Below are 15,668 nucleotides of genomic sequence, written 5' to 3' on the forward strand. Positions count from 1 at the left end.
CCTGATGAAACATATAACAAACATTATTTTGAAATGTTAATTTTTTTCAATAATTAACTGACTCTTTAAAGTTTGCTTAGATTTATTCTGTGACTTACAGTATATAAATGCATTCATGTAGTACAAGGATGATTTGGTACACATTTCCTCATAATGGTGATACTTTTTGACTCAATATACAAGTAGAGTGAATACAAAAAGCACATTCCTGAACATTTTAAAACAGATATTGCAGAAATTATTGTATGACAAATACGGAAAATAAAACAGCACAAACATATGAGTACATTACTTAGTGAATAAAACAGAAAAATTGATTGGTACAAAATCAAAATAAACCTAAATATTTTGCAGTTACATTCATATCCCATGTAAGCAAAATTAGGCAAATATTTAGCAAACATATACTATAAAGTTGGCCACTGCAACATGGGTTGTTGATCTGCAGTATAAATAAGCAGTAGGCAAGCTGATTAGATATTTGGATCTGTGCCTTGTATAAAGAAAGTGACTGAGGTAAAGGCACAAGGGTGGATAGTCTGTAACCTCTGACCAGCTAGATGTTAATCTTTGTATCCAAAGTATCCAGGTAACCTGATTATGAAGTAATAACTCTTTTTTGGTACAAAACCAGCAGTAACTCATATGAAACATTTTAATTAGTACAGCCAACAAGTGAACTTGTTTGTAGTATAGCATCTTAAATTGAAACATAATATATTAGGTCCTCCGCCAAGGAGGTTATCGCCTCCGCCTGTGCATTTGTCAAACAAATCTTTTAAAAACTGTCCATTCCTACATTGCAGTGGGGAACAAACCTTATCCCTGGCTCTGGCATCAGACCAACATTTACATCATCAAAATGAGTGTTATATTCTGATCTGTCTGATGATCACATTCATATTGCTATACCTGTTGATTTGGTGATTATTGTGCTTTGGAAGAGTTTGGTATTCTTTTGATTGCTCTTTTGCTACTTGTAGTTAATTATCCATAAAAGAAAAAAGTATGAAGAAATAATTTGATCCTTCATATAACACACATCCTGAAAAAAAATGATAAGAAACAGTTAAAAGAATATTACGTCATATTTAGAGTGACAATATGATTGTCAGGCTTACATTGCTCTTGTATCGCGGTGAGTGAACTTAAAAGCACCAGGGGAGCTTCCCCTGACTTCTGCTCTAGTCTGCCAAGTCTTTATCATAATTGAGCAGGTCGCAGGTCAGGAAGAGGTCAGCGCGTCTGCTGTCTATTAACACCCTGTTGAGCTGGCTGCTTGTCATGTTGATGCCTGTGGTTTCATCCAGAGGCCAGTCTAAGAGCTGAGCACTGGACGGCAGGTCAGGAAGGCCTGGTTGGTAGTCCTCCAGGGGGTTAGGGTACAGTAACTGACGGAGGGATGGCATCCGCACAGCCATCCTCACCAGGTCCATGAGGCCGGACATTGAGAGTGGGTTCAGGGCCAAAGCCAAACTCTTGAGGGCCCAGCAGCCTCCCAGTGAGGGGAGCAGGAGCCCCAGCAGGCCATCAGTCAGGCCACAGCCACTTAAAGAGAGGTGCTGCAGGCTGCTGGAAGCCTGGCAGAGGAGGCGGCGAATAGAGGGCACGGTGTTTTCATCCAGGCGGTTCTCACTTAGATCCAGCTGCAGCAGCGTGGAAGCATGGTGGCTGCAGGACAGATAGGCAAGGTCAGCTGGACTCAGGCTCAAATATGGCAGCTCCAGGATCTCCAGAGACTGAGGCAGTGAGCTGTAACAAAAGAGGGAAGGACAAACACTTAAATAATATTTATTACTCTAATCAAATAGTCACAATAATATAGTATAGCAGTATAGTATAGCATAGTAGTTTAGATGCAGAAAGTATGGGGAAAGTGAACAACAGAACCAGGTTTTTGGCAAGAAAAGCAAATTTTATCTATCTATGTATTATTATTTATATATAAATACAGTCTAAGATTGCTGGCTAATTCTTGTTTTGAGTCGTTTTGACTATTCAATCTGTTCGTGAATTGAAGGTATGGGAAAACACTTAAAACAAAAACTTCATATCTCTGAGAATAACTTCATCAGGGTTGTGTTGGATCTGAACTCAACTGAACCACACACACCCAAACAACAATTCCAACAGGTTTGAAGAATAGAATTCTTCAGTGTGTTCCATAATATCTATAACAACAGAGCCCCTGAGTATCTCAAAGGTCACATTCGTAGGGTGGGAATAACTTGTGCTCATCAAACTAGAGCCAATGTTACCATTGTAGATTAAAACAAAAGTAACCACCACAGTTTTAGAAAGAAAGTTTTTGTTTTGTTTTTGTTTTTTTATATCAAGAACTACAATGGAAAAGTTGTGTTGACATCTTGCAGATATGTGGGATGTGGGGTCCTCTCTCTCATTGTGTCAAATAAACTCAACAAAAAAAAATTACAGAGGTCTAACTGGCTTTAATCTCCTGATTTGAAATATTGTATATTAGGTTTAAAATAGGTTTCAATTTTCTTAAAACCACAATCTCAATATAAATTAGGGCTGCAACTAATGTTTATTTTCAGTATCAGTTGATCTGCAAATTATTTTCTTGATTAAATGATTAACCATTTAGTCTATAAAATGTCAGAAAATTCTTGTTTTGTCTGTCCAACAGTTCAAAACTCAAAGACATTCAGTTTACTATCACATAGGACAAATAAAAGCTGAAAATCCTCACATTTAAAGGGTTAAAACCTGTGATATATTGGCATTCTTGTTTCAAAAAAGACTTTAATGATCTATCACATGTCCAAATAGTTGAGATTATTTTTCTGATGATTGACTAATCTATTAATAACTGAGTAATCGTTTCAGTTACATAAGAGATCATTATGTTGCATTTCCATTTCATAAATCTAAGGTTGGACAAATAAACTGTATAATAATTACTGTGCAGTCTGAGAATCTTTTAAAGCTCGTCAGAAACTATTTTGGAATGAAAAGATATAATTGGATAATAGATGAGAAAAATGTGACATTGTGGTATTTACTTGCCTCAACGTGTAGATACAAAGTTACAGAATACTATTCATGTTAAAAAGGAATCCATGCCAGACCTGAGCAGCACACGAAGTTGTCCGGGCAGGCGCAGTGCAGTGAGGCTGAGACGTCGCAGCTCTTGAAGCTGTGCCAAACCCTGTGACAAGTCACTCAGTGCTTCTTCTTGGCCAGGGTGGTCTCTGCGGAAGTCTAAGTTACAGTAGTGCAGCCGAAGGGAGTTCAGTGCAGGGAAGGTGGAGAGCAGAGGCAGCAGCTCAGCCAAGCCAGCCACCCCGAGGCTGCTGTAGCGAACATCGACGCCCAAGAGACCCTGGCGAGGCAGGAGGTCCAGCAGCGTCCTGATACTTGACACAGAGATTTCTTCCGCACGGAGGTATCTGCACTGAAGCTTGAGGGGTCCGGATGTGCTGAGAGCCACACGAACGCGCTCCCAAGATCGAGCATTGACAAAGAGATCAGCTCTCACATGCACCAACACGTCACTTCCTAGATCTTTTTCCTCATTTTCCTTTTTGCTCCATGCTAAACCTGCCAATGTGCTGTCCCTTTTCCTCTCTATCTCCATCCTCCTCCTGACTCCTTTAATCGTCTCCTCTTCACCCAAAACTCCCAGCAATGCCATCCTCTCTCTGTCAACGCTTGCCTCGTCACCATTACCTTGTTTTCCCCTCTTCCACTGTCCCCTCTCTCTTTTTATATCCTTTTCTCTCTCCAGGGCCGAGAACCTTTTTCTCTCCCGCTCTCCTTCTCTCCTCTGTGCCCTCTGTGCTCCAGCTCTGGCCTGAACGACCATGGTGCAGAGAGCTACAGTCAGAGACCAGCCCCCCATGGGGTCTCCCATCCCTCCTTCATCTCCTTGGAGCCCACAGAGGTCCAGTATTTGCAGGGCACATCTAGGAAAGAGGAAATGGTCTGATATATTACTTATTATTACAGAGACAATATTGATAAACTATCGGGTACAGATTTTTTTTGGGGGGGGCTTTCGATATAACTTTAACTCTGTGCATTTGACACTTATTTGTAGTTGTCTTACATTATGTCTTCACTTTGCTTGCTGACTGCTAGAAGAGTGCGGATCGTAATCCAAACCTTCTGGACAGTATAATGACATACTCACTTTTGGTCCGAGAGTCCCCTGACTACTGCAAGTAACAAAGCCTGGATGCAGAGTCGATTCGGCGCAGTCTTCCCTAGTTTCCTCCGTCCTCCGACACGCAGGGTACGTTCAGGCCACCTCTGCACCAGCTCACCCACAGCCAGCGGTCTGCAGCTGGTGAAGGCGGCCTCCAGCAGCGGTCTGAACAGCTCCCTGGGCACCCACCTCAACCAGCAGGGCGACGAGCTGTGGTCACTCACCACCTCCCTGGCACAGAGGCTCACCAAGGGAAGCACCATTTCAGAGCAGAGCAGGGTGAGCTTTCAGCATTAAAAAATGTATATATAATCCGAAATAACGCGGCGTCTTTTCTTGTGCAAAAGAAGCGAGTTAGCTATCTGAAACTAGCATAAAGACTAAGATTAATTTTATGACAGCAATTGGACGCGGTGTGGTCAAGCCCCCAAAAAAGACTTGATAACAGCGCCTGACAGCCACTGGGATTATCACCAGTAATAACCTATGCAGGGACGACTGGGAAGCCTTTCACGACTGAAACATAAAACGCTGGGACATCATGCTAGCTAACTCGGCAAACTATCAATGAGGAAGCTACAGCTGGAGCAGGAGTGTTTACAGACTGACGCACGCCCGTGCGGCAGCACGTAAAGGCGACACGTCACGACTGTGGAAACTAAGGCGTAGATTTGCTCTGGGTGCACTTTTAACTTAAACTTGCGCTCTTTTATTCTGGAACAAATAGGGGTTTTTGGGCAGTTGTTTTGCACAAAAAAGCTTTATTTATAGTTTCACTTACACCCAGTGCCGTTCATTTAATAGTCTGTACGTATAGGGTTTTACAATACTGAACACCAGGTGCCGTGGCCCTCCAAACGAGACACCTATTTACGGAGTTGGTGCTAGGAAACGTTTTGGACTTATGTAAAATCTAAACATGCGGTTCAGCTTTAGTTAGGCCATCAGTCATGTTGATGAAGCACTGTCAGTGCTGCCAAGTTTAGCCCTTGACCCTTAACCTACAATAGGCTTCAGCATTGATATACTCCGACTTAAAACAACTGGACTCTGCATCAACTTCTGTATTATTTCTGCATTAATTCTCTATCTATCTATCTATCTATCTATAGGTAGTGAAGTGTTACTCGTAAGGTAAAACATTGGTCCCGTTAGTGTTACGTTACAATATATTATTATTGGATGAATATTAATGAAATATCAATGAATAAGTAGTATTTTAATGTTGTAGCAGGTCAAAGTGGAACTATTTTATATACTGTTAGATCATCTACAACGACAAATAACGAAACATATTTTATAAGGTGATAATATATACTTATGTGTAAAATCCATTTTAGTAAAGTAACTAGTAATTTAAGCCCTCAGATGTAGTGAAGTAAAGAGTGCAATATTTCCTTCTGAAATCCTGGGAAGTTGAAGTATAAAGAAGCATAAAATCGAAAAGTACAAATACCTCAAAACTGTACAAGCAGTATTTGAGTCAATGCTATTTTCCACAACTGGCTTCTTTTCTTTGCAGTTTTGATGTAGGTTTAAGACTTAGGTACATTCTTGTCTTTAACAATTATTTAAAACATAAAATGAAAGCTTTTATCTTTAACGATTTTTTAATCTCTATTCAATATTTTTTCCCAATATTTTCAAAATCTGCCTCATAAATCTGGCTTATTTTATAAATTCAGTGTTTCTCTCTAACTCACACAAACAGAATCGATGTGCATACACAATTTATTTCCAAAGGTTTTGTCCACCTGATTATTTAAATTGGTCTTCTGCTGAATGTCAGCCAGGGGCATTACTTAACTCTTTCACTACAGATCACAGGCTGCTGGAGACAATCCCGGCATGAATTTGGCACTGGGAGACTGAGAGACACACTAGACAGCAATCAAGGAAAAAAAGGGAACTGGCTTGCACCCAAACATTAAGTCACACTCACTTTCAAATCTGTGTGAAGAATGCACTTTAAACATGACTTTTATCAAAAAAACACTCGTGAAAAAACATCACATTACAATAACACAACAGACAGGACAGGACTAATACACTTGATCAGTGGACTGTACCAATTGCTTGATATGTTTCGATTTTTTTATGAGTGGATCATTCTGGTGAAATAAACTAATAGGCAGAGAAGCTACGACAAAGGATAGAAATATGTTGTGTGACGAACACAGAATTTGGTTTGCAGTCTCTGCATTGTGTCTAAAACGAGCCTAAGAGGATGAAGCACTAGATGGAGCTAAAGGATCATGCAGTCTGACTGTACTCTGAAGTCCTTCTTACCTGTCAACAAAAACGGACACAAACAGGACATGTTCATGTGCATTCCCATTAGGTTTGGTTTGTCTTTCCACTTAATGTTTCTACCAATATCTGGTTTGACGTTTTTTCGAACCAGTAGCCATTTCCCTGTTTACCATAACATCCCTCTTTAATCCATAGCTGTTAATGATGTTAAAACACTTCTGTGATTTGTATATTCTAAGCAGCTGTTTGTTCAAAGGAATCGATTATATGATCATATTTCATCCTTGAATCATGCTTGACATTAGAAGCGTTTTTGTTTGGTACTGTTGAGTCTCATTACCGTGATGATGAACACCATGTTACAAAGTGGATTCATATCACGGGAAAAACTCAGACTTTGTGCTGCTCACCCAGGCTTTAAATTTACGTCTTAGCTATAATTGATGCTTTGTTTGTTTGTGGAACCACTTTTCTCTATTTAGAGAGGCTGAAGGACTAATTTCAAAGAGCGCACAGGCAAACGCAGCTATTAAAACACCCACAATACAAGCGTGCACACACACACACACACACACACACACACACACACACACACACACACACACACACACACACAAACACACACAAATAAACAAGCTTTCACTTAATTCATTGCTCCAATCCTTTCAGATGCCCTCCAGGGTCCATCTCATCACTGCTGCCTTTGACATACAACTGTTTAATACCATTTCCATTATCACATTGTAGCACCTAGTGAAAGGTAAGCAGGGACAGCAGAGAATCCTCCTGCTTTGATTATGTTATGGTGTCAATAAATTCAAAACTAAATTAAGCAAAAGCATGTTTATTGAATTTAGAAATGTTTACCCTAACATTATATGGAAGGATTTTTATCTGTTCATTTATTTGATGGATTTTGATGGGTTGTTGAGTGTGTGTGGTAACTATGAGCAAAAATACTGCTATTTTTCAAGAATAATATTCATCAGAGATCAAACTGGAATTGATAGAGTATCTTTACTCAACGACCCCAGACACCCTTTGTACCCCCACACAGGTGTTTTCATTTATTATACCTGGTTAGACCTCGGGACTATGTGAGCATGTACTGCACTATACATACAACACTGTGCTTGACTGACTACCCCTCCCAAATCCCTCAGGTTTATTTGAAATTCTGTTAAGGGATTTTTATAACAATTTGTTCAAAAGAGGTCTAACAAGGAATCAGAACTCTTTGGGGTCTTCATTTTGCAATTATTATAATTGTTACTCGTACAGTAGTGGTGTCTGTTGATGTCAAAACACATGAGGGCTAAACCTCAGAAGACATTTTGATTTATCATGGTGGACAAAGTACAAGTGGTACTTATTAAAATTAACAACGGCTCTGTCCTTTTCATTTGCCCCATCAAGGCATGATAAGGCAGCATGCACAATTTAATCAATTTTATTATTTTTCCTACACGTCAAAATGTCTTCCAGGTGCAGTTTATTCCCTTCTCTTTCAAAATCTATTACATACCTTGTTATTTTCAAATGTGTAGACTATTAACTGGATAGCTTAGTACAGAAGATGAGTTTTTGGATTGCTTTTCCATTCATATAGGGCAAACCTGTCAGAATTTAATATATTCTGAATTGAGACCATACTGTTTTGTTGTACTAAAATTGTTGATATAAACACCATATGCTCAATAGGCTGAATAGAAGCCCTACGGCCCTACACCTTTTTTTTGTTTTTTTCTCCCATTTTTACAGCCTTTCACATTAGAAAAAAACTGACCTTGCTCTTTTTCGCTGTCCAAAAATGCCCATAAGAAATCTATGCATGAGATTGTAGCCTCTTAAAACATTCAAAAAAACGATACCCCATGTATGGTATCATACTGTATGTGTACACGTAAACAGCCCTGCTGCTGTAGTCTTTACTGAACATAACCTGTATTTTAGCAATAACTATTCAGTGGCATGTTACTAGAGAGGGATTTGCCAAAAAACCTTCTGCACCCTTTGGCCTTTCCTCTCAGCCGCTGGCCAAACATGTTTTGATCCTTCCAGCTTTTCTTACTAAGCTTGTTTAATTGAATTTGACGCGCAGTTCCTCCTGCAAGCTTTAAATCCTCAGATACAAATATCCACACATAAGGATCCGTTATCTTCCTGACCAGTCAGTCAGACTCAGAATTATACATTCCTGTTGCCTGCATACCCACTATTCTCTGCTCAGATATAATTACACTGCCTGGGCCGCTGATTAATTCATGCAGAAATTCAATTTCCTAGATGTGCTGTGCAGCCACAGCTCTCATGACATTTTCCCAGTCACATAAGTGTCGGTTTAAGCCTGTCTTCTTATACATTCAGCAGATTAATTTGCATTTTACAAGGATGCTTCATTTCTGAACCATGAATTCCCCAACCCCCTTCACTTCCATCACACATATAACCATAGTGCATAGGATGTTTCTATCAGACATGTAGTGGGACATACAAGATGTCACCTTGACATTATGCCTCCCAGCATTCACACAAAGCACTTAACAAAACTGATATCAAATATATTATATAGATGTATAGTTTATACAGTTATAAGTTCTTCAGCTGCAGACCAGTTGTAGTGCACTAGGTTTCTCCTTGCTTGAAATTTACTTTTTGCTGTTAAAGCCAAATTTCCCATCTATTCACCTTTTCTTTTCAGGACTTATCTATATGTAATACTTCACTTGCAGTCTAGGAAAAATGCCAGACATTTTCCATTCAACCCCCAGAAATAACAGTGCTAATGGTCCAGAGAAGCAAGTGTTTAACCTACATGTTCCAAACAAAATTTCTGCATCTTATTCACTGATAAAATAATTAAATTTTTATGTAAAGTATAAAAGAAGCTGTGAACAATGACTGGAAATGGATGATAGATTTCATGTTACATTTCAGGTTTTCCTCCAATGTCTAATGTCAAATCTCATACCACACAGAAATTAGCAATAACTGCCACTTTCTTCTTCCCCTTTTTTTTTTGTTGAAAACAAAAAAGAAAAACCCATGCAGTGGAACATACTGAAATATGATTCTTTCCAAGCTGCATTTCAAATGTCGCGAAGCCACTTAAACTGTTAGAAGCATACTAAAAAATGCTACATGCTAATTGTTACTCACCCATTATAATTCTGCGCTGTATATGAGTGGAGAATTATAGCCTGTTACTTGCTCTAGTGGCTGTAGACATGGGAGTCAGATATTACAGTAAATCTCCAGGTGTTACCACCCCTGAAACATTTACAGTAGTAATAGGCTCCCCGCTTTCAAGTTTAATTGTTTTTTCGTTTTCTTTACAATGGTAAAGGGAAAAGAATAAAGGGGAAACAGAAGTGTTGCTAACAGTATTCTCTATCTAAAAAAAAACCTGAAATCTCACCAAAGATGTGAGTAAAAGTGGATAAAGTACACAGGAGAGGTAGTTCTAACAATAAAGTATCAACATTTTGCTTTTTTGCCTTGCCAATGGAAAATTGAAGCATAGTGCAGCCAGTGTAAACACTGGTGACCGGATAAGCTGGAAGTGGAGCAGTTCTTTCTGTCGCTGATCTGGTCTGGCAGAGGACTAAGGACTTTGTATGACCATACCCAGATTAACTTGTTAGGCTGCCCTGCTGGGCCCGTAGTGACCCCCCACATAACCCCCTTTGTAGAGTTTTCATATATTCTCTCGCCTCCAAGTTCCGCAAAATCCAGTTCAACCAGTACTCCTATGATGCAATAACACTTAATTTACTTTTTGCATGTGTACATTTTTTCTGTTCACTTACCTTGTGTTCATTATTAATTAATATTATTTATTATTATTAGTTTTATTGAGGAATATACAGTACATGTGAGTATTCGACACAGTGCCACTATAAAGAGGCAATGCCAGATTCATCTTTTTGATATTGGAGATATAAACTGCCCAACAAATTTGCAGTTGGCATGCAGTGAATCTCGGGCTTTTGGGGCTCCATAGCAGCTGAGTACTTTGCCCAGTTTCTAATCCAGCCTTGTTCATGGGGACAGGAAACTGGGAAAAACTACTTGGCAGAGAGACCTAAAAAAAATGTGGGGATTGATATTCTGCCTCAGGATTATCTCTTCGGAGCAAATAAATTGTTGTCATAGAGACAGTGGTTTTCATTTCTTCTACAACCAAGTGAAAATATTAACAGCACTGCCCTTGAAATGGGCAATTCACTTTGACAAGGTAAAAGCAACTTCTCCTAGTTGGGTACAGTGAGGGTATACTCACTGCACGTTACACACCACACATTAAAATGGCTGACAATAAAGAAAAAACTATTTATGGAGATTGTACTTTCTTTCACGCAGACTAACAAACATACCAGCTTCGCCCTGAGCTTTCAGCTGCATCTCACTGTTTTTGTCAGCGGGTGGAGTTTGCTCTGTAAAATATTAATCTGCTGTTTGACTTGACGAGCAGAGTTTTCAGTGGTCGAGAATGAACTTTTACACTCAAAATGCATGTGCAGTTCCACCTTCAAGCGTGTGCCATCCCTCGTCATGCTGGCACTTAAGGCCAGGACAGAACATGAGCTACTCTGTGCGAGGCTGTGTGTAATCTGGAGGTCCAAGGCCACTCCAGGACGGACACAATTAACATGAGTTCAACATGGCAGCTGTTAACCCACATCAATCAGCTATCAACCTGAACCACAGGCATGATTTAATGCCTAGCAGTTGTCATTAAAAGAAATGGCCTGTGTTGCGCAGGATGCAACTGTCTGCATGGCGATCCACAAACGATATAACTACACAGACTCACAGCCGCTCAGCCCTGATGGATGCATTTAAATGCCTCAATTACAACACATGCTCCATGAATTCACGCCATGATGTCAGCTCATTATTCACAAACACAGAGAGCTGTCATGGTCAAGAATTTTGCTGATTTCCCCTTATGATTTATACGCTGCAGCACCTGAATATCAAAAGGTTTGAGCTATTATATTCCTTTTTATTTCCCAGCCACAGAATCGTGCTCAAGTACTGTAGTATCAGTTTAATATTTTGTGAAGACTGTTTAAAGCTGAAATTTACAGCGAAGGAAATGCCTATTAATTCAGGTCACATTTTTATCTTCGAGATAATTCTGGATCGTCATTATAAAACCTGTCCTCTCCTCCTGTTTGATGAACCTCTTAGTCATTAACCAAGCTATAATTATTCAGGTAATTTACTTTGAGGGCTAAAGACCAAAAGGAAAAATGACAGGTTCTTTGCTCTAAACAGACTTTATTATAGTCTGATGCATTACTTAAAAACATTATATAAAAACTGTCATCTGGAGCTGGTCATTCACAACAAGTTAGTTACTTATTAGGTAAGTCATTGTAAAGGCTGATTTATTGCTTTATTATAGTGGTACATTTATTCAAGTTACGTTGCATCACGTGCAAATTTGAAGTACTTGTGCTTTACTTGAGCACTGAGAAATATTGTACTTTTTGCTCCATGACATTTGTTTGACAGCTTTGGTTACTATACAAAATAAGATTTTACACATAAAACATCTGATGAGCTTATAAAATGTGATGCAATGTTACAAATTAAATGACCCCCCCCCCCCCCCAAAAGATAAAGTGAGCTCCACCTGAACCAGGTACAACGGTTAAATGCTACTTACACATAAATAATACATCAGTAAATTTAATCCAATAATATAACATACACAAGTATACCTATGTGTTCAGAGATAACACAAAGCAAATTTGAGAGGTGGATGATTGCATGCAAAGTTAATGCAAACAATTGTGCTTATCCTTTTATGAATCTACACAGACACCCTCCTACAGCCAGTGTGAAAGGGGATTACTCATACTTATGAACCTACATAATTATCAGCCAAATCTGCAGATCCCCTCGGCAAATGGGATGTGTAAGACTCAGGTGTTCGATGCAGACTGATTTTCTGGCTCATATTCCTCATATTAAGTTCATTTGTCGACACTTTGTTGGCTGCTTTTTTGCCACACGTTACAGAGCCCTGCAGGTTCCTCCGCCTCACATTGTGTTGATTGGAGGTGCTGACTGAAGCATCTCCTACAGGCACGCTAATTAAACCCCAGCTGTTATGATCACTTCACACAGCAGTGAATCACTGGATTCAGGTTGTAAGAAAATTAGCAGGTGCTGCACATCGCCACAGCTTGAGCAGGGTTGTTAAAGCAGGTTGGCTGCATCCAAGTTGCGATGCAAATGTTCCTAACTGTCAATATGTTCTAATTACCAAGGTGTCGAAAGGCACCAGGGTAGGAAAAAAGCGATTATGAAAACAAATGACTAGCTCAACACAACTTGACTTTGATTTCTTTTTCTCTCCCCTAGAGCTGCATTTCCTATAAAAATGCAATCACAGGCAGTCTTCAACAGCTTTCCTACTGCTGCTGAATGGAACTAAGGTATGTCCAGGACCATATAATGTGTACTTCACTGAAATTCTCAGAGATTTCATTGATTGTTTCACTTTTTTTTTGCCAGTCTGTGACCTGCAGATCACAATCTGATTTGTTTCAGTTCTGCTCTAAAATAATATACCACGGAATTTCCCCTCCGTACCGTCCCTCTTTCTTTCTTTATTTTTCAAAATTGTGAAATAATGACATTTTAACTGAAATTTGCTGTTGCAGGCTATGGGCAGGTGACCTCCCACTTTCCATTACTCAGGTGAAACATCAACAGAGGGGCAAACATTGGAGGTCAAAGACAATCAGTGTGGTTACAAAGAGGAACAGGATTTAATCACACCTTCTTTTTTTTTAAAAATATGTACAAGATTAAGTTTGTGAAACAGATTAGTTCAAAACTTTGACAAATGGTTGTGCCTCAATGATAAATTTGCCTTATTTAAGTCACTTAAAGTGCTACTTTGCAGTTTTGCTCATGAAGGTGAACTGATTCACAAGAGTTCTTGAGAATTCATAAAGCTGTGCTGAACTGTGGAGGGAGGCTTTGTTGAAAATTTGCCATACTTTTGTACTCGCAGATGTGCATTTTTGGCCATGCTAGAGGCATGAACCTAGCAATAGCAATGTTGTTCTGTCTGTCCATTATTTTGGGTCCAGACTGAAATATCACAACAACTATTGGATGGACTGCCATCAAACAGCGGCGATTTCATGACTGTTCCTCTAGCACCGGGTGAAATGTAGTTTGGTACATTCAGTCATGCCCCCCCTGCGCTCCTTAAACTCACCCGTGGTGGACTCACTTCTTTTTTTTTTTAAATCAAGCTAGAATTGATGGTCTAGGGCCTTTGGGATATGGTGTTCGTTAAAAGCACCTCAGCTCCCACAACTATAGCCTCGCAGAGCAGCAGGCAGGGTCCTAACCCCTTAGTATTGCTGTATTTTGCCATCATATTTACTTCTAGGGCTAAACTTCACTGAACAGAATATTCTTTATGTGAAGTTAACATGTAATTCAGCCATGGCAGCATTTATGATGCTAGACTGCTTTTATATCCAGCTGCTATGAATATTCTGTGCCTGTAATAAAATGATTTATTTTGATGAACTCCCAGTTTAATTTACTGAAAAATGAAATCAGCTTTGTGCTCCCTGTTGTCTGGCGTCTTTACTGGCAGATGTTAATGACTCCCCTTGTTGAGATCAAGCTAATTGTGGTTATGAATCACCATGATTGACCACGTTGCTATTCTGTAGTCTTGCACCGTCCTGTCTCATACTAAAACTGGAAGAAGATAATTTAGTTAGACTTTATCATCCTGACCACAAATAGCTTCCCATCCCTTGCACTTCTGCACTGTGGTTATTGGTATCTAACAACAACTCAACAGGACACATTCTGGGATCAAACCTTCTGCTCTATATTTGGCACTGTCTCAAAATGCTGCTGCCTGGATTAAGTACACTACCACTACCACTGCCAATACAGATCAATACATACGTAATCTTTTCCTTGTTCCATTCGTCCCTCGTCCCTCCTGGAGTTGTCAAGCTTGCCTTTTCTCTCAAGGTTAATTTCATTTGAACTACAACAGCTACAACTGAGCTCTTGTACCAGCTTGCTGCTTGTCTGTTTTAAGGCCCTGACTATATTGATTGATGTGAAATGAAATTACCCCCCCACTGTAAAGTGGGGCTGAGCCCTGTTGGACAGAGATAATCATCCTTTTATAGTAGTCCATATTCCTAATCTGATTCTTCTCTCCCTTTTCACATATTCAATCCTTCATCTTGGAATTAGTTAGATCTTGTGTATTTTATCTTGTTGAAAACACCTTGCACTCTGCAGGCTCTTCAGAGTTTCCACCTGTTCAGACGGACATACAGTAGTTCTGCAATTAAATTATTTATTAGAGGTCATTATTTAAAAGCTTTTTGTGCTCAAGAATAATAATGTGGGATGCATGCACGCTGTTTAAGTTACAGCTCAAATGTGCTGACACAAACCAAGTGCTTACCTCATTTTTAGCCACAACAGCATTGTGGCTGGCAATGTCAGTTGAACCGCCACTTTGGTTCGGACTGAAATATCTCAACAACTATTGGATGGATTGCCATGCAATTTGATAGAGATGTTCATGATGCCAAGAGATTACTTTGCTGATCTGCTGACTTTATCTCTAGTGCCACCATTAGGTTAAAAATGATGGTTTCTGAGTGGAATGTCTCAACAACAATTGGATGGATTGTCATGAAATTTGATCTGCACATACGTGTTTGCAGGAGGATAAATTGTATTAACCTTTGATCCAAGTTAAGTGTAAGCTCTACTTCATTTTTAGTGCTAACTAGGTTGACATTCCTTGCAAGAGTTTGATCAAAAATGTTTTGAGACGATTTGTCGGGTTTTTTTGTAAAGTTTAAACAAACAAGATGTAATGTATTAATTAGTGAGTTTTAGAGGTGCTGTTGGACGGATTTGTTTATCTTCGGACTGAACCAGGCTAGCTGTTTCCCCTTGTTTCCAGTCTTTATGCTAAACTAAGCTAATCTAACCAGCTGCTGGTGGTAGCGTCATATTAACCATATATATGAAGCATGTTTGGTTATTATGAAGATGGGAGGCATCCTCTCATCTAACTCTCAGCAAGAACACGCATAAGCATATTTCCCAAAACTTAATCTTAACTCTAATATTTAGCCTAAACCCATTTCAAGAAAACAGAACCAACACAACATTCTCACTTTTGAGAATTTTATTGCTTTCTTTCTTCTTACAAGGACAT

The 15,668-nt window shown here is 39.4% G+C and overlaps 1 protein-coding gene and 1 long non-coding RNA gene across 2 annotated transcripts; one reads left to right on the plus strand and one right to left on the minus strand.

The window, feature by feature from the left end:
• Positions 1-64: 64 nt before the first annotated feature.
• On the minus strand, positions 65-4,807 carry si:ch73-174h16.4 (leucine-rich repeat-containing protein 14). The gene is made up of 3 exons (XM_040127453.1): positions 4,157-4,807; positions 3,093-3,929; positions 65-1,752 (listed from the first exon to the last, which is right to left on the minus strand). The coding sequence occupies exons 1-3, from the start codon at positions 4,432-4,434 to the stop codon at positions 1,185-1,187; spliced, it is 1,683 nt and encodes a 560-aa protein (XP_039983387.1). The 5' UTR covers positions 4,435-4,807; the 3' UTR covers positions 65-1,184.
• On the plus strand, positions 4,356-13,399 carry LOC120790134. Its single transcript, XR_005707499.1, has 3 exons — positions 4,356-4,450; positions 12,803-12,876; positions 13,105-13,399. It is a non-coding gene; the product is annotated as an uncharacterized LOC120790134 (long non-coding RNA).
• The last annotated feature ends 2,269 nt before the right edge of the window (positions 13,400-15,668 follow it).

Source organism: Xiphias gladius, chromosome 5 (genome assembly GCF_016859285.1).
Source record: "Xiphias gladius isolate SHS-SW01 ecotype Sanya breed wild chromosome 5, ASM1685928v1, whole genome shotgun sequence".
Taxonomy (NCBI): Eukaryota; Metazoa; Chordata; class Actinopteri; order Istiophoriformes; family Xiphiidae; genus Xiphias; species Xiphias gladius.

Excerpts from the sequence above, each read along its gene's own strand:
- si:ch73-174h16.4 (XM_040127453.1), bottom strand. The coding sequence starts at position 4,434 with ATGGTGCTTCCCTTGGTGAGCCTCTGTGCCAGGGAGGTGGTGAGTGAC. Across the intron at positions 3,930-4,156 it reads AGGGGACTCTCGGACCAAAA|ATGTGCCCTGCAAATACTGG; the intron begins GTGAGTATGTCA and ends CCTCTTTCCTAG. Across the intron at positions 1,753-3,092 it reads CAACTTCGTGTGCTGCTCAG|CTCACTGCCTCAGTCTCTGG; the intron begins GTCTGGCATGGA and ends CTTTTGTTACAG.